At 39.5% G+C, this 19,742-nt stretch overlaps 1 protein-coding gene across 2 annotated transcripts; it reads left to right on the top strand.

Moving 5' to 3' along the window:
- The first annotated feature begins 213 nt into the window (after nucleotides 1-213).
- LOC139945146 (uncharacterized) lies at nucleotides 214-19,586 on the top strand. Of its 2 annotated transcripts, none has more exons than XM_071942423.1 (16): nucleotides 214-225; nucleotides 1,703-1,904; nucleotides 2,585-2,659; nucleotides 3,263-3,525; nucleotides 4,176-5,384; nucleotides 6,037-6,130; nucleotides 6,766-6,947; nucleotides 7,540-8,286; nucleotides 8,635-8,676; nucleotides 8,784-8,918; nucleotides 9,609-9,737; nucleotides 12,654-12,883; nucleotides 13,333-13,449; nucleotides 13,772-13,926; nucleotides 14,777-14,920; nucleotides 15,280-19,586. In XM_071942423.1, the coding sequence occupies exons 1-16, from the start codon at nucleotides 214-216 to the stop codon at nucleotides 15,540-15,542; spliced, it is 3,999 nt and encodes a 1,332-aa protein (XP_071798524.1). In that variant the 3' UTR covers nucleotides 15,543-19,586. The 2 variants fall into 2 exon arrangements, with proteins under 2 accessions (XP_071798524.1, XP_071798526.1); XM_071942425.1 differs by lacking the exon at nucleotides 214-225 and adding an exon at nucleotides 514-604.
- The last annotated feature ends 156 nt before the right edge of the window (nucleotides 19,587-19,742 follow it).

Here is a 19,742-nt window from a genome sequence, read left to right as displayed (position 1 = left end):
GCATGTCATCCACTCAAGAATAATTAATTCAGAAAGAATTGTAAATAATACATAATATGATTATTAGTACCTTTTGCACAATAAATTATTATTAAGTTCTTTCTTTATAATATTATAAACTACTTTATGTATCCAATAATAACAAATAAACAGTACAATTTGGACAAATAAAGAATATTTTTGGAAAAGGTTATTTAAAAGGAAGAAAACAAAATGGCCGACGAGGTGAGATATTTTATTTCCTGTGTATGAAAATAACAAATGTTTGTTTTAATTGCTTATGATGCCAAAATAAAAGCAACTTTGCAAAATAAATTGTGTACTAACACTTTTTGTGGAACACAGGTGATTTGCCCTTAATGTAATTTATTGGTATGCTAATTATTCGTATTTTTTTTTCGTTATGCACGTGATGAAAATTCAGCAGCGCCTGACCGAGTAAATCACATTTGTTGGAACGGATTGTATTGTTGGGTTCCGTTCGCTCTGCGGTGCACGGGGATTCCCCACACACTCAGCATCGGGAGCGACTCTTAATTTTTTTACAAATTATGATAGTTACACATTTCACTGGATAAACCACGACTGCTTCGATATGATGGAGGTATAATGTTGATACTTATTTTGTGATTTTTATACATTCTTCTTCATCATCATGATCATCGTCTATCTATTGTTTGTTGTTGATTGGTTGTTCTGTTGAGTCACAAAATTCACATCATCATGCCCAAATAATGATAATGATGGCAATGGCAATGCTGTGTGTGTTTGCAATTCACTCAGTCAGTGATCACATGCTGTGTAGCTTGTCTCGTCTGCCTGCTGAAGTGTAGATATAACAAAACTGGCATGCAGGTGTGTTTACATTCAAAAAGGAAAGAGACAAGAAGGCAATGTGCCATTGTCGACCACAGTTGCATGTTCGCGATGTTTGATGGTAACAAAAATTAAATTTTATCTCTGAATGAATACTGACAGATGATGCTTTTTCAGTGTTTATAATAAATAAAATATAAAAAAATAACACTCAGGAAATGTGCATGTGCCGCAAAAAAAATGTACAATTAGTACAAAGCTTGTTTTTTGTTAGCAACATGCAGAATTATTTGTCCCTGGCTGAGTGATTTGGATGTCGTGTTTATTACATTATGCCTAGGCTAGGAGGGCCAAGATCTTGACAATAAAACTAAGAATAAATAATTTATATTAAGGTTATCAACCCACAGTATGACTATGAGAACCACTTCTCCTTGCCCTTGGGCTTGGTGGATTTTGTTCACTCTATACGGTATCAAACAAATTCTTGAACCTACAATTAAAAAATAGTTTTTTAAATTCGCAATTTATGTTTGTGTTGATCGGTGGAAATTTTTACTTTACTAGGAAAGCTACATGTATGTACATGTACATACAACAAATCTCCCTGATTCTGCAGAAAGTTCCCTCAAAATAAACAATTTGTCTTAAAAAGTTCTGATGAAAATATTTGGAAATTGCCGTTATGGACAGTTTTTCAATATTATGTTGAAAGTAATTCTAAATGTTTCGCTTATTGTTGTACAAAGTCTTCCCAATCCCAAATGTTGGTAGCTCTACCTAGCATCTTTAACTGTATGTTGGGGGAAAAGCAATTTCATTGCTGTAGTAATGAGTAAAAGAAAAGCTTCCAACAAGGTTTTGTATTGTATGTATTATTCGACAGCAATTGAAAATGGCAACTCCAAGTTTTTCGCTGCCACCAGGGCCCGATGCTAGTAAGTGGGATGCAGAAGTAGCAAGTGGGATGGCAATGGATGCTGAAGTGATGGAGTATATGCCTTCTACAGTCTCTTCAGGGATGATGATTGTGCCTTATGATCAACCCATGTATGGACCTCAACTACCTGGACTAGAAGCTGGCAATGGTGAGGGATACAATAAGTGTCAATGGACCACATTGTGTTTTGGTTTCAGTCGATACAAATATTATCAATGATTTAAAGTTTTAGGTTGAAGGAACCAGCAACAAGTGATCTTTGCATAAATTCTTTCAAGAGGAAAATCAATAAGGAAAATGAGCGCCCGACGACATGTAGGTGCTTGAATGTTTATTATTACTATTATTCGGCATAAAAACACATACATAAATATAATCAAAACAAAACAAAAGCCAGGGATATACTGTATGTCTGGAATTAAACAAGTTTACCAGAAAACTGTAGCCCGAAGGCCTTCAATTCCAATATCCCTGGCCATCGAGCATTTTTACCGAGCATTGTGCAAGCAGTAACTTTTGGTGAGCCATCAGCGTTGACTTTCAGTACTTTCCTTCCAGTGGTTGGTGACAAGAGGTTTTGATATGGTGTGCTGCCCTTAGTAGCGAGGCTATAAGATATCATGACTCTTGATTCATTAATTATTACCGATGATACTCCAGGGGTTTTAAAACAACAAGTGGAAATTACAACCATTTAACAGACTTTCTAAGATCTGGATCAATGTTTCAGATCTTTTTTATCAATATTGACTCTAATTCCCAATAACTTGCAAAGTCTGTTGAAACAAAGTAACTCTTTGTGAAATTTTCTGTTTTGTACTCGTGCAGTTCACAACAACAGTCCGGTTCCGGCCAACTTCATGGCAGGGGACAGTGACTACAGTCTGAATACTGATGTGAAAGGTAAGTTTTCGTTCTTGATTAAGATGTTTAATGCTTAACATATCCACCCAATTATGGAGCAAACTAAATACTGAAAAAATCACTTTGATTTAGACTCATGAGAAGGTTTTATCATTTAATGTTTGCATTTCTAATATACTTATAAGGTAATAAACCACAATAAAAGTTGCAAATACAAGTTGCATCCCCTTAGGTGAACCCTCTTCTCCTGCTCGGTTTGCTTTTTGGCAGTTTTGTTGTTGTTGCTATTTGGCAGTTTTTGGAGCATTGGTAAAGCTTGAGGAGTGTTTTTAGAGTCCAGTTGTTAGGAACGTTCTAATTACATGTAGATAGGATTTAAGTATTCCATCGCCGCTCGTAGACAATTCTGTTGAATTAGAGAATGTTCCATTGGAACGTTAAAAATACAATGCTCTCATCACTCGTGTATGTTCCGGTACTTTTGGGGCTCCAATGATTTGTAAGCATGCACACAAAGGAACTTTCTAATCAGCTAAACTGCCCAATTTTTGAGACCTATCCCTTAGTGTTAAACTAATTCAGCTAACTGAGAACTTTGTTGCTGCTACACACTACATCCATTCACTTCTCTTTCCTACCCAGATGTAAAGGCTAGTCGCGGCATGTGTGGCCTTCGCAACATGGGCAATACCTGCTTTATGAACTCTGGCCTTCAGTGTTTGCTCCACAACGCCAGCCTGGTTCAGCATCTCCTCAAGAGTGACCACCTTCCACCAGAGACATTGACTGGAAGGTTTGGTAGCCTTGTCAGTAAAACCTGGAGTGGGGAGTTCTCACTACTACACCCGTCTGAGTTCAAAGAAACTCTGGGGTTCATGCATGGGCAGTTTAGGGATTACCGACAGGTTAGTGCTGGCATGATGCTCTTCCTACTTTAGTCTAATTGACCGGTTGTTTGTGTTGTCTCAAAAAAAGTCAGCAAAACTAAGATCAAATAGCCTGTTTGTTCTGTTAAAAGCAGTGGACACTATTGGTAATTACTCAAAATAATTATTAGCATAGAACTTTTCTTGGTGACGAGTAATGCGGAGAGGTTGATGGTCTAAAACATTGTGAGAAACGGCTCCCTCTGAAGTGCCATAGTTTTCGAGAAAGAAGTAATTTTCCACGAATTTGATTTCGAGACCTCAGATTTAGAACTTGAGGTCTCAAAATCAACCATCTAAACGCACACAAGTTCGATGACCGATTGAGCTCAAATTTTCACAGGTTTGTTATTTTATACATATGTTGAGATACACCAACTGTAAAGGCTAGTCTTTGACAATTACCAATAGTGTCCAGTGTCTTTAAACCCTACTCCATTTGAAAAAGATGCAATTAAGGTCAAGTGACTTGCTCAAGGGCACAAATGTCATGACTGGGATTCAAACCTACACTCTGTTTCTGACAATACCAGACCTTGGGTCAAATGAACTAGACCGCTTAGACACGCCATTCATTGTGGTAAACATTTTACAAATATTTCTATTGTGTCTTTCGTGTTTTCTTTTAGCATGATGGACAAGAGTTTCTGGCACTTCTTCTAGACACTCTACATGAGGAGCTGAATCAAGCCAAGTCCAAGAAAAAATCCCACTCTCCTTTTGAGGACATTTCAGAAAACTCCAGTGACTCCCAGTACATGTCTGAAGCATCCACGTCTAAGCTCAGTGAATTGGAAGCGCTGGAAATCGACTCGGGTAAAGAGGAGCACATCCCCCGTAACCAAAACAACCAGCGAGGGAGTGACAAAGACACAGGCTCTACGTCTGAAGAAGGAAGTGCATCCAGTGAGGAAACCAAAGTTCCTAACATCGCAGAGTTTTTCAAGAAAGATATGAAGACCCTGAATACCAACATGATGCAGGAGGAGGAGCCGTCGTCAAGTGTTACGACGGGCAGCGAGAAATTCCCAAAGCAAGAGAACTCCAAGAAATCTCAAAAGTCGCCTGCCAAGCAGCAACGTTCTCCTCTCAGGAACAGAGTGGAAAACGACTGCGAAAAGCTCAGCTCTCAGCCAAAGAACAAGAAGACTAATCTCTTGGTTGCCAAGAAGAATCTCAAGGGGAACTTGAAAAACGGTGGCGGGGAAGGAGTTGGGGTCAAGTTCCTCCCCGAGAATGATATATACGATGAAGAAGACCCCATCAAGAGGATGAAGATGGACTCTTGTAGTAAATCAGAGCTTCTTGAAAACCTTTCTAAAGACGGCCTCACAACCGCGTTTCATAATTATGCCACTTACTCCGTCCCAGAGCTCCTCACAACCGATGGTTTCTTTCCGATAACAGACAGCAAAGTTACCAACAAACTTATGGAACTGGAAGGGAGGAAAGACCTGCCCCTCAAGTCGGGCATGGAAGAGGAATGTTACAATGAGCTGAAACCCCAAGTCAGTCACAAGGAGTCTCCAATCAAGCGACCAAACCTCCTGTTCCCAACCAACAATGACAACACCATCAGTAAAAACTCTGCCAAACTTGGAGATGATAGGCTGTGTCTTCATCCACACACAAGTACAAGCGAAGAGCAGGAATGCTGCTTCGTTCCAAACAATCAACATTTTTTGTCGGTCGAGCGGAATCCATTGCATATCAAGAAAGAGACGACACTGGAAGAGGTTGACCCTCGGAGGGGCCGAGAGGGGGAAAGAGAATGGGACGACTACCTCAGGGTCAACCAGTCGCCCATCATGGACTTCCAAGGACAATTTAAAAGCACTGTAAGTAAAACCAAAACCTAAAAGAAATTTTGGATGAATTCTATAAAGGGTGCAAACTTTTTGGTTGCAATTATCTGATAGCGCCCTCTTTCCACTCTGTTTGCTCAGGCCATATTTAAACACTCCTCATGTTCAAACATTGCCTATTGATCCTTATTTATGAATTATAGATAAACTTTGTAGTCTGCAATATGATTTGTGGTGAATGCATCTGCACAGTACACATTGTATAAATCATTGCACAGTTGTACCACCATACATAAATCGTGCAGTATCATTTGTTCAAATGGTTGGTCAATTTGCTTGAAAATTCGACCCAGGTTAGGGGGGTTAAATACGGTAGTTCAATACTTTATTTCACCCACTCACCTATTTGTGTAAATCACTGTATACCATACTTTCCCCAGTTCTGTGAACAAAATTCACTGGCATTTTACTCTAGTAGGTTTGAGCTCTAACCCTAACCCTAACCTTTCCTATTCTAGAGCAGATGTCTTACCACTAGACCACTCGCCACCAGACTATTTGGGTTCACCTTTACACTAATGTACTTAAAACATACTCAGTACTGTCCAGACATGCTTGAGTCTGGCCAACAGATGTTGGAAGCTGTTGACAATATGTGACTCATGATATTGTAATTTGCCATCAGGTTGTATGTGCAGTTTGTGGCCACATCTCAATCATCTATGAACCATTCATGTACTTGTCTGTTCCTCTACCACGTGCAATGGAAAAACAACTCAGTAAGTATTTACTTCACAAGTAATAATAAATTGCAGTACTTGCGTTTTCATATTATTTATTAATCCTGGTTGTGGGGCCAAGGACTCTTAGAAAAATAATTTAATCACTACACTGCCCAAGAACTCAAAGGAGAAAAGACAAATAAGACGATGTGGGAGGAAAACCAGAGAGAATTATACCAGGGGAAACCCATGCAGTCACATAGAGACTTAAAATCCAACTCCATGTACAGTGTCCCTGGTAGAATCCACATAGTGTCCCTGGTGAAATTTAAAACAGGTCCTAGAAATTCCACTGCGTCGACCTGTCTTAATTTTCATTTATGAGAGGGCAAGGACATTTCATTTTGCACTTCCATTGTACAATCTTAAAGTCTGCAGGAAACGTTTGAAGGGGCACCAAGACCAAGGGTAACAGATGCCATGGTCTCTGTGGTCTATTATAAGTCTGAATTATGAAACCCAGTTATGTACACGTAACAATACCTTGGAAAGGTTAACAGTACAAGGTGATGTAGGCAATACGCAGCCAACCAATGCCAGAAACAGGACACCATAATGTGATGCGAACAAAACAACTGAATTTACAAACACAATTTGTCTTCTATGTTCCCTCCTTTTTCTGTTTACTTCAGTCGTCACATTCATTCCCAAACACGATAAAATTCCGTCTCGATACCTGGTGACACTCAATAAACTGGATACAGTGATGGAGCTGAGGCAGGCAGTGGTCAAAGTAGTTTACGCTGATGGTCTCCCTGTGGACAAAGAGCTGATCCTAGCCGAAGGTCTGGACCATCATATCTCAAGATTTCTGGTAAGATGCAGGCCTTATGCTTTATGTTTGAAAGGGAAATGGTACCAAGGCGTTTTGTCCTTGGTAAAGAGCACTTCTGGTAGTTCATTCTGCTCTACCAGCCATGCTCCTTAAATTTTCAATGGAGATTCCTTATTCAGCTATACTAGGATGGTGCAGAAGATGGATTAAAAGGTGAAGATAAGTAGTAGATGATACCCATGCCTACATCCTTAACAGTGAAGGGGGTAACCCTGTTTCAGACGCCCAGGAGTAGGTGGCTACGTTCCCCTGGTGGTAGTTAATATGGGTTGACAGCCCAAATCAATTAAGTTAAGTGTACTATCCTTTCAGGGTTCTCTACAAGGGGTTTTGGACGTGCGCTGCACCCTTCCGAAAATTTTCATAATACCAAACTCACCTAGTAAAAAATGCAGCAAAATTGTTTGGTGCTCGGACAAAAGTTCTTGATAACGCCTTACAATAAACAAAAACACCATTCAATGCACTAAAAATCAGGCGCTAGTATTAATCAAGATTTTTGATCTTTAGTAGTAGACCTAAATCAATTGACTTGCAAACTCAAAACAATTGTTTTTTCTTTTACTGACAGGAGGACGTCACCCAGTTGAGATACATCAACGACAGTTTCCGGTTATTGTATGCATTTGAGGTTTACTCCAAATCAGTTCTTGAAGAGCCATCTCATGTTGCTATGGCAACAAGTGAACCAATCCCGAGTAGTCTGGCCGAGCCTGACATGGGAGCAGGGAGCAATGATGTAACATTCAATACCGCTAATGTGCAGAATGAAAGCGTTGACTTGCCACTTACAGCCGAGGGAGATTTTCTCCCCACTGGTTCAGAAAGTGCCTTTGAGGCTCCAGGGACGTCGTGGGATGATGTGTTAATTTCCAGCCAATACGCAGAGAAGAGCGGCAATGAGGGCAGCAGCACTATGGATTTGGACTCTGCTGTTGCCTCAACGTCGATGACCAAAAAGCAGGATGTCTTCTCAAATGTATCGTATTTTGACGTGAACGATTTACCATCGATGGACGCACAAAATGGCAGCGTATCATTAACGAGGAAGACACGGGGTTCCAACAGCAGCTTACAGGGTAATGTTGATCTAAACAGCCCTCAAGCAGTATGGGGACCTAGCCAGGATGATGGTACCACATGGAATGATGAGGTATTTACTCCAGAGAGGAGTAGTGGTGGAGATGGGGATGCTAGTGATGGGAAAACAGTGATGAGTCAGTGGCATTCCTGTGCAATCTGTCTAGAGGAGTATCCTGAGCATCAGTTATTAACACACAAAGTCTGTGGTGGTGTGTTGTGTCATGCCTGCATGGAGGTAAGGATAGGACAGCTTGGTTTATTGCTTGGTTTTTCATTGTGGAACTTCTGTCATCAGTCCTGTGACATATCAATGCGCAATGCAAAGGCAACATTAGTGAAGGGGCAAATTTATTCATTTATTTATTTGTTGATAATTATTTACTACATAATTTAGATTGAACAAGATAAATTTTCTATCTAGTAACTTGTTTGTACTCTAGTGTTGAAGTGAACCTGTGACTTTTGTATATAATGTGCCAGTGCTCTACCAACTGAGTTATCTATTATTGTTTGTGAAGTTCTATTTCCTGCATAGTGCAATGACTTGATAAAGGAAGGTTATTTTTATTTCTCCACTTTGCAGAGAGCAGTCAAACACTACGGGCAGCAAGCAGTGGATTGTCCGGTAAGATGAGTTTATTTACCCTTAACCCTAACACTAACCCTTAACCCCAAGCCCCAAGCTGTCCTTTTATTTATATTGTTTTTCATTTTCTGTGTGTCATTTGACAGGTTTGCAGGAAAGAGATTGATCCCAGTCAGGATTATGTCATCATGCAGACATCACTTACAGCTCGGCCTGCTAAACGGGTCTTACTACTACCGGTACTTTTTAGGAATGACGTCACAGAAGATAGTGAAACAAAGGTTTGTGCCATAGTTTTGTTCTGCAGAGGGACCTTCCCTCAACCCTGGCCCTTGCTTAAAATAGTACCAGGTAGGCATAAATAAGGTTTAACCTATTCAGTCCCATCAACCTAAGGCATACATGTAAATCAAGTACATGTCAAGACAAAGCGTTTTGCTTGGAACAATTTAGTCAAGACAGGACACATTTACAAACAAAATTAGATACAACAAATTGTTGCACTGGCACGACATTGCGACAAGTGAGATCAATCTTCTCTTATTCCTGTTCAAATCAGAAGAAGAGCTTGTGTTTGTTTCAATGTGCAGAAAGTTTTCCTCATTGTCATTCTGGTCCTGCTCAAGGCCTGGTGGATTTCTCTCCCTAAACAGGGTTCAACATTTGAGCCCAATCTGAATTGGCTGAGTACAGCTATGGCTATGAATGTTCTTCATCCCAAATCTAGCCGTAGCCGAAGCTGTAGCTGTAGCCCCCTTTCTCAGACAAGGTTCTACTTAATTTGCCATAACTCCTCCCTGAGCATGCTGAATAGATGGATTACGCATGAAGTCATTGACTGCCATCTTTGATGACAAACAACGGAAATGTGGTGTTTGAGCGCTGTGCACAACTCTCTTGTACATTTCATCAAAGATGGTGGCCACTGCACGATTCTTCAACCTCTGTTGTAATTTATCTCATTTCAATAGGGGGAGCTGTTCTCTTATCCCAACGCAATACACACTCACAATGAGGTTAATGGAGGATGTTTATACAGTGAAATAGAGAGAATGCTTCCAGTACATGCCCCATTCATAGTCACTCTCACAGATGGCAGGGTGAGTATCATTACTGGTCATCATCTTTATGTCCAAAGAGCCGTTGATGTCCAAAAGCCTGATTGTCCTTTCAAGTGCATAACTGCAATATTAAAGCCATGGTCTGCAGTTGAAGACCTCTCATAAGTTAAACCTCGATTGACTGACTAATAAAACAAATAAAAAATTAAAGTTCAAAGTCATAGTGGTGAGTTATTAACATTTTCTGCATCATTACCATAGAGATGAGGCAACTTGAGATTGATTTCAACTCAACTGGTCAAGTATCATGTGTTTAGGTAGTCTTGGTTCCAAGACCATTGGTGTTGCGCGGTCACACACAACCAACGTTCCGATTATGCACGGCAAAAACTGTCCACGCTTGTAATGAATGAACGCTAGCGGGCGCTGTTTCTCTGATTTACGGATCTCACCATGTCCTGTGCTCACCATGGTCTTGGATATTTGCAAATTGAAGGCGTGGCCAGACTATGTAAATTACTTTTAATGTATGCAATATTCATATCACGTGACGAATTGAAGATGACTATTCAAACTAGATCGAGTCAAAGGTCAATATGATCGGCGGTCTATTTTTAATAATCTTTGCTCAAAGAGTGATTCCGTGGTCATTATAGGCCTATTAAAAGGAAAACAGTGAAATTTTAAGTATAGGTACCTATTCAGATTATGGATACGTGACGATTTGAAATCGTAAATAATGGTCAAAAATCGAACGTAAAATTATAGCATTCAGAGAGTCCGTGTATCGGACGCTGTATGGCCCCACGGCGTGGAGCAATCGGAACGTGAAATAAGCCTTGTGGAATATCACGTACCGCCCATGCCGTGTCTCGTGGGGGTTGGAGGTGTTAAATCCCAGGCGCTATGAACTCCCAGCTTGCGGGTATCGAATCCGTTGTTTCTTATGATCGCAACGTTCCAATATGCTCCATTTTAATTCATGGCCCCTAATTTCTTTTTGTTATGAGTTTTCAGGTAATTTTGATGATGTCAAAACGTAGGAATATCGCATATTGTTATATTGACAGTGTTATTGTGTGAGTAGCTTAAAAAAATTATGAGAATTTTTTATAAAAGGTTTAAATAAAAATAATGCTAAAACAAAATTCCCTCAAAGCATAATTTTGTCAAACAAAGTATTATTTTTTTAATTCTGTGAATGAAGAGTTATTTTTGAGGTAATGATTAAACTGGGCAACTAGTGGAATTTAATGACCTGACTATTCGCCTCAAATAACTGGGAGTTGAATAGCAGTAGTCGCCGCTGGACAAGCAATCAAAACTCGAAATTTCTCATGAGTTATTCCAAAAGATATTGTTACGACTACATTCAAAAAAAATGTTATATGGTTACGTTCCAAGCTACGCAGCTACTCGGCTGCGTTTACGTTCCAAGATACGCTTAGGTCTACGTTCCTTCAAGTTACACTATAATATCATGTTTTCAAGCCCGAGTCAAGCTACGCTTACATTCCAAGATACGCAGCTACGTTTACGTTCCAAGATACGCATATAGGTCTACGTTCCTTCAAGTTACACTATAATATCAAAAAGTACACTTCCAAGCCCGAGTCAAGCTATGCCTACGTTCAAAGATACGCAGCTGCGTTTATGTTCCAAGATGCTACACTTCAGTCCAAGATATGCTTACGTTCCAAAAGATGTCAACGTTCCAAGCTACACAGCTACTCAGCTGCGCTTACAGATCTGCTTACGTTCCTTCAAGTTACGCCATAATATCAAAAGGTACGCTTTCAATCCCATGTCAAGTTACGCTTACGTTCCAAGATACGCAGCTACGAATTATGTTCCAAGATATGCTTACGCTCCACCAAAAGATACTGTTACGTTCCAAGCTACGCAGCTACTCAGCTACGCTTATACACTCCAAGATACTAATAGGTTACGCTACAATATCAAAAAGTACGCTTTCAATCCCGAGTCAAGCTACGCTTACGTTCCAAGATATGCAGCTACGGTTACGTTTCAAAATACGTTCTCACAAAGACGCTTTTGAATCCCTCAAGATTTCCTTCCCCCCCAAGATTAAAAAACTTTCACTGTGAATAACACTACAGGGCCCACCAGTTAATATCTGTTTGGCAGAAAATACTGTACAAAATTTCTTTACTATCCAAAAATTTACTTGGGCACTACAAAATTTCAAATTTAATTAAAAATTGGCTGGCAACCAGTTTCTGCTAAGCAATACTATTTTGTGCTAACTATAAGCAAATTGTTTAGCCAATACAGGCTTCATCAGTGTGGGCCCTGGCACGTCGGGAGCATAACGCCACGATCGCATTTCAAGCTGCATATCATGGCAATGCAGGTGTCTGGATCTGGACATTATACACAGAAATGTTTGTGCTGGTACCACAAACCTTTCTTTATCGTATTTCCACCCTGTGTCAAAGTTTCAAATCCTACTGATCTGGACATTATTATACTCCGATAAAAACATATATACCCACACACAGAGTAAAGCAAAAGTCATGCAACGGAATTACTGCATGCATTGTACACTACATGCACAACACTGATGAATTGTTCATGAGCCAACCGCAACGCAGCCTCTGATTGGCTCCACCGGAAAGTCGGGGGAGATTTGCCGAAAAACAATAAAAAAGTTAAGACCCGTCGTTGCAAATATTCAAGACCATGGTGAGATCTAAATCAGAGAAACAGAGCGCCCGCTAGCGTTCGTTCATTACAAGCGTGGACAGTTTTTGCCGTGCATAATCGGAACGTTGGTTGTGTGTGACCGCGCAACACCAATGGTCTTGGGACCAAGACTAGTGTTTAGGGAATACTGTTCCCAGATATCTTTGGAAAGTTGGACTTTACACGAGCTGAGGGGTTTCAACAGCATCACTGTTATTTTAAGCTTTCACTTCACCTGTTCCTGTCCAGGGCATCCAGTGTTCACGTTGTATCTACAGTGTCCACTGCCGAGGCTGCCAACTAGTTCCAGAAGTAGACATCACCCTCCATTCTGATGATCACCTCACTGTGGTCTACCAGAACCTACCCACTGACGTAGTGGAGTCTGCCAGTCGTGCCTATGATGACAAGTCTGTTATGGAGATTGCTAGTAACAATCCATTAACTCTGAGGGATTGCTTCAAAGCTTTTACTGAAAGGTTATTATAATGACAACTTAATAAATCCATTTTATTGTAATTCTTTTTCTTGAAACATTCTTGCTAACTTGTTTAAAAAAAACTGGTTTCCAATGAAAAGGCAGTGAGTGCTGTGTAAAGGTGTTCTACATGATTGGAAGAGCTGAAAATATTGTTGCAGACTTTGTTTCTTATCAACCATACTCAAAATACCAAACCGGTCATTTGAGGCACAAGAAAAAAGTGGGTAAAAATGTTTTAAAACTAGTTTTAGTAAACCTTTGCATTTTATGAAAAATGATTTCAAAGGGAGTTTCCTACCATGACCATCTTTATACCATGTTTGTTGTGTGTAAATAGTTTTTGTTGTTTGCAGGTCTCCATGCAGATTGTGTCGCTAAGCATATTTTATCTGAATAGTTTCAAACATCCTGATGATGACATATTCTTATTGTGTTTTTACCATTCAGTGAGGATTTAGATGAGCATAACCCGTGGTTTTGTCCCAAATGTTGTAAGCCCCAGTGTGCACGCAAGACCATCGCTGTCTGCCGGTATCCAGACACACTCATTGTGTATCTAAAAAGGTAAGACTTTTTAGATTCAATTCCAGGTCGTGATACTTGTTACCTTAACCAACACTACACTAAGCAATACACTTAATCATTATTACTGCATCCTTTGGATGGGACGTAAAGCTGTAGGTCCCTATTACAGAACTCAGTTACACTTGTCACTAGGAAGATTTGTTTGCTCCAGTGATTTTGGCAGTGGCTGCTGAATGAGCCGCAGTATCTTGTATACGATCTCACATTTCTAAGAATTAAAAACAATGTTTCTGTATGTTAGGGTTTAGTTAGACAATTTCTATTATTATGTATATTATCCAGTGGTATTCTCTCTTGGTAGGTTTGTTTTCCACCAGTTTACAAGCACCAAGCTAGAGAATAAAGTTACGTTCCCAGTTGAGGGTCTAGATATGTCAGATTTTCTATGTCCTGGTGTTTCCAGTGATGAACTGAGCCTCGTTTATGATCTACAGAGCTGTGTTTGCCACTTTGGAGGTAAGTCATCAAGTCAGATATTAATCCTAATTTTCTTTATTCTTTGTGGTACAAATCTTCACTGGATCATAAAGTAATCTCTTCCACCGTAAAAAAAACTTGTATTTGCAGAACATTGCGATTGAAGTTGCACTGTTTTTCAAACTGCTGTTTCGAGGTCTGCCAACTATTTTTATATAAAAAAATTGAGACAAAATTTAAACTGACTACTTTATTTGTACAAAACAGTCAATGTGTTTTCATTCCTGCAGCTATTTAAAACAAGAATTCTAAAACTCACACCTTATGGGGAGATCGTTCATTCGCACATGCTAGATCTTCTCTCTGGAATGAACTCCCTCAAATTGTTCATAACATTTCCGATGTAAACAAGTTCTTAGTTGCTCTGAAAACTTACCTTATTTAAGATTTGTTTCCCTGATGTTGTTATTTTGCTTTCTTTTCACTGTCTATGTGATTGATTTTGGCTGGTTGATTTTATTGGTTTTGGCGTTATATATATGCTTTCTGATTGATTGATTGATTGATTGTTGTATTTCTTTGATGACATTGTTTCTGCGCCTTGAACATTTCTTAAGATTGATATGGTGCATTAGAAATGATTATTAATGCCTCTAGCTACCGGGCAATCCCGGTGGTCTAAGGGCTATGCAAGAACCCACTAGTATTAATATAATCATTATTTGTACATCTGGTTGCTTGTTATAGGTGTGAATGCTAAACATTACACTTGCTATGTGCACAACCCTTACTCCAATCAGTGGCAGTACTGTAATGAAGATAATGGGCTATGCAAGAACCCACTAGTATTAATATAATCATTATTTGTATGTCTGGTTGCTTGTTATAGGTGTGAATGCTGGACATTACACTTGCTATGTGCACAACCCTTACTCCAATCAGTGGCAGTACTGTAATGATGAAACAGTCACTCAGCAGGATCCAGCTGACAGTGACTCATCAAGTGTCTACATCTTGTTTTATCAGAGAAGAGGTAAGGAATTAAATAATCAAACTGGCTTCTTACATTATATCGTACATTATCACAGTAGCTAGATCAATCAGCTTTTATAACATTATTATCCCTGGTCATCAGGCATACTTTTAGACCATTCCACAAACTTTCTCAACTCACTGTGGAGCATGGGTCTATAACCTGCTTGAATCGTCACAACCAAATTAAGAAATGATGATATGGGGGCCCTCAGATGATACTTCATTGACTTTGACCGTATTTGTAATTAATTTCCTTTCTGGAGAATTCCGACTGTTATAAACTTATAAATAATCAGAACAATTTTTAATTTGAACTAATCGTTCTGGTTATTTGTTTTCCTTTGTTTGTAACCACAGGACTCCCAATTGATTTTACGCCTCTGTCACCTTCCGAGCCTAGTAAATCCATCTCCCCTCCCCCGCCTCCATCACCTCGCCCCGGGGATGCAAAGCAGACGAGGTCCTTCCCGAACAAAGCATCCCTTCTACAGTCTGGGATCAATCGGTTCTTGTCGGAGCTCGACAAAGATACCAAGGTGGATAAAGAAACCAAGGAAGTCACCCCAGAGACAACAGATACTGACTTTGCCCAAGATGACTCCCAAACAACAGAGGCCTAGAGGGTTGTCTTGATCCTCCTAATCAAACCAGTACCATGTCATGTATCTTTTTGAAAGTGTGCAATTGTAACTTCAAATTCAAAATGTTTAATAGTCTTGCACGTAATTTCGAGACTCATGAGTGCAAACTTTCTTTCCTTGAACATGAAAGCAATGTACATTGGTGTAACCAAAGCCCAGAACTATTAAAGACTTTTTACACAATGAGCGAACCTGTTTGCAGTTTGTAGGTCCATGTACAGCGTACAAGGTCCATGTACTGTACAGTGTACAGAGTGAACTAGGTCCATGTACAGTGTACAGAGTGTACTACATGTAGGTCCATGTACTGTATAGTGTACAGAGTGTATGTACAGTGTACAGAGTGAACTAGGTCCATGTACAGTGTACAGAGTGAACTAGGTCCATGTACAGTGTACAGAGTGTACTACATGTAGGTCCATGTACTGTATAGTGTACAGAGTGTATGTACAGTGTACAGAGTGAACTAGGTCCATGTACAGTGTACAGAGTGAACTAGGTCCATGTACAGTGTACAGAGTGTACTACATGTAGGTCCATGTACTGTATAGTGTACAGAGTGTATGTACAGTGTACAGAGTGAACTAGGTCCATGTACAGTGTACAGAGTGAACTAGGTCCATGTACAGTGTACAGAGTGTACTACATGTAGGTCCATGTACTGTATAGTGTACAGAGTGTATGTACAGTGTACAGAGTGAACTAGGTCCATGTACAGTGTACAGAGTGAACTAGGTCCATGTACAGTGTACAGGGTGTATAAGTGTATGTACAGTCAACAGAAATCTAGGTTCTTGTACAGTTTACATGTACAGAGTGTACTAGGTCTGTGCACAGTGTACAATATGTTCTGTCTGGGTAACAGTCGATGTACATGTACATGTCGATGTGTATTTCTTAAGTACAGTGTACAGATTAGTTTTAGCTTATGTGCAGTGTAAAGAGTGTACCCCAGCTAAACAGAATGTACTCTGTCAAGTGTAAAGAATGTACTTGGCCTGTAGTTTATTTAGTATAAAGAAGACTGTAATGACCCATTTCTATGTGTACAGTATTTGATCCTTGAATGAAATGCAGAATGCAATGTGCCTGTGTGTAGTGTACAGAATGAACATGGCATGCTGCATAGTATACATGTACCTTTAACTTTTTTTAGCATGCAGAATGACATGAATCCCCTATGCTGGAATGCACCACAAGGTCTTAATCTGTGTAGTGTCACAGAATGAACATTACTTTAGAATGCATTATGCCTTGTCATTGACCAGGTTTTCATTTGTTTTACTGTATGCAACAGCAACCATTGATACTTAATCTCATTGCACAAAGTTTGGTTGGATATCACTAACATGAGAAACTTACTGGCCCAATATACAATACAAATTAACCACTAGCGTACATTGGGCATTAAAAGGTGTAGATAGCATGCAAAACAGACTGAGAGTCTGTCTGGGGCTGCAGAATAAAACTAGCCCGATGCTGTAAGGACATACCTTTTTGTATTGAAACAATGGCACAGTTGTGACACTATCATTAATAGTATTGTAGTCTGCAGATTGACCCGTTTAGTTTGTCTAAGAGTGTAGTTGACCTCTGAGCAGTGTGCAGAGTGGCTTCTGCACAGTTTACAGAATGTTTAGGTCTTAGTATCTTTATATGGAATGATTTTGGCTTTTGTACAGTGTACAGAGTGTAGTGGCTCTCTGTACATTGTGCAGAATATTCTAGGTGTCTTTACCAGTGTACAGAATGTGCTAGGTTGGATAATAAACCTAACCTTTAGCTGTGATGTAGTTCAAAACGCAACGATGCTGTCATTAATATTAGTCTACAGAATTTATGGGGGATCCATTAGGTTCCAGGATGGTAGAGTACACAATAAAAGGATCTCTTGGGGAATGTTTGAATCTACATTTCTTCAGTACTATGAGATGACATGTGTTGGGTCCATACACAAATGTAAGAGAAACAAAATGCTTCCTTTCAAGAAACTACATGTGATTGAGTGAGGGTTGCAATTGCACCATGTGTTAATCTCTTTTGAGTGTAGTGTTGGTTCTGAAAAGAATCAGTGGTTGACAACTCAATGATTTGATCAGTATGATCTGATCGTCAGCAGGGGACTGCTGGATTCAGTTGCTACATTAAAGTGTATACTTTGCCATAATAGAAGATGTGTTATTCGCAGTGCAATAGATGGAAGTACATGTATACCACGAGGCATGTGCTGCAGACTATAAGGTGCTTCCAGGCTCAAGACACTAACCTGCTCAACCAGAATGAGGCTGAAGACTAAGGGTCACACCCCAATGTTCGAACACCCCAAAATAATGATTCACTCATGTATCATACCTTTAATGAAGTGAATGACACAACACAAATTTCAACATATGTTGGTCTCACAGTGTCTCGTTTGTAAATAATTACAACCTGGAGACCCTAACCATTGATTGGTGTGGCTTTTGCTAGACAGGGTGTTACAAAGGGCAATCTGTACATGTTATTGTAGTGTTCCATCTGAAATACTACCTAACATAATGATTTGTTGGTCTTTATATTTATTCCAGGTTGGTCAGTGTGAGCCTGGTATTAATAGAAACAATGTATTCATTAGGAACACTACAACAGCCAAAAAGTAGTGTATAATTAAGATCAGGTTATTGCTTCAAATTTTTGCTTCATGTTTGACATGCATGTATTTATTATGCGAGGGAAGATACTTAATCATTTCACATAAAAGAATTATATAAAAATCTTCCTAGACACAGTAACCTTTTTGGATCGGGTTTTATTACGCAATGTACTAAAGGAACACGTTGCCTTGGATCGGACGAGTTGGTCTTTGAAAAGCGTTTGTTATAAAATGTATATGATTCGGAAGATATTTTATAAGTAGAATATAATGATCCACACAAGTATCACTCGAAATTGCGTGGTTTTCCTTTTACCTCGTTGACTAACACGGTTGGCCATTTATGGGATTCAAATTTTTGACTCCCATAAATGGCCGACCGTGTTTGTTCGCAAAGTAAAAGGAAAACCACGCAATTTCGAGGAAAATTTGTGAGGATCATTGTACATGTATTCTATTTTTAAAACATCTTTCTAACCATATGCATTTACAAACGCTTTTCAAAGACCAACTCGTTCGATCCAAGGCAACGTGTTCCTTTAATGTTAGGAGAGACTTGGGAGCGCTTGGTGATGACAGCCGATATACCAGGTACATTTCCATTGGGTGCGTTCGTTTAGCTTCCCTCGGTCGATCCCGGTGTGTGGCGTTTTCTTTTTCTAGGACGAACATGTGCAGATAATTACCCACGTTCGTCCTGGAAAAAAAAACTGCCACACACCGGGGTCGACCCTGGGAAGCTAAACGAACGCACCCATTATGGTTCAGCGTACGCACGTCTTAAAGAATAGTTTTTATGAAGTCTGCTACCACCTTGCGTCTGCCAAAGCCTCCCATTCTTAGTAAGTATCGTATCACCTGTATATGTCTGTATGTAAAATATCTCAACATGTGTCATGTTAAAAGCTACCGAGTAAACTTGGTTGAAAATACACCAGTGGGAACTGGTTCAAACTGATAACCTGTAACTGATTCCAAATGTTGGAAGTCCGTACTGAAAGCAGACATTCATAAAGTTGCAAACGAAGACCAAACTGCTGGCCGTAGTTTTCAAACGGGCCGATAATAGCATCAATATACCCTCACTCTGCTGCTCTTTTTTTTTCCTTTTTTCTTTTAAGATAAACATTTACCCATCATGCATTAAACTTGTGGCAGCCATTTTAAACAGCATTTCCATTGACTGACGAGTTCAACTCGATATACATGTATTACAAAAAAATAGTTTGTGAGGACAGTTGAATAAATCTCAGATTTGTTTTGACTTTTCTGAGCATTTTGGCTGACAACATGCGATGGGTTGTCTTTGTATTAAAACATCACGACGTGTTTTCGTATTTATGAAGTTTTTTTGCAATGTACAGAATAAATAAGTTAAATCTAAAGTCAAACACATTGTGAACCCAGTGATTTTGTTTAGTGTATAGTTGTTTTCACAAAAGTAAAGAGTGTACAAGCTTCGTTAATAATTACCACACCGGACTCCGTACCTTATCACTCGTCAAATAATATACTACCTTATTTGGCCTCTGCAACACACATCACAT

This window comes from Asterias amurensis, chromosome 12 (genome assembly GCF_032118995.1).
Source record: "Asterias amurensis chromosome 12, ASM3211899v1".
NCBI lineage: Eukaryota > Metazoa > Echinodermata > Asteroidea > Forcipulatida > Asteriidae > Asterias > Asterias amurensis.
This window is presented reverse-complemented; position numbering and strand designations above follow the sequence as displayed.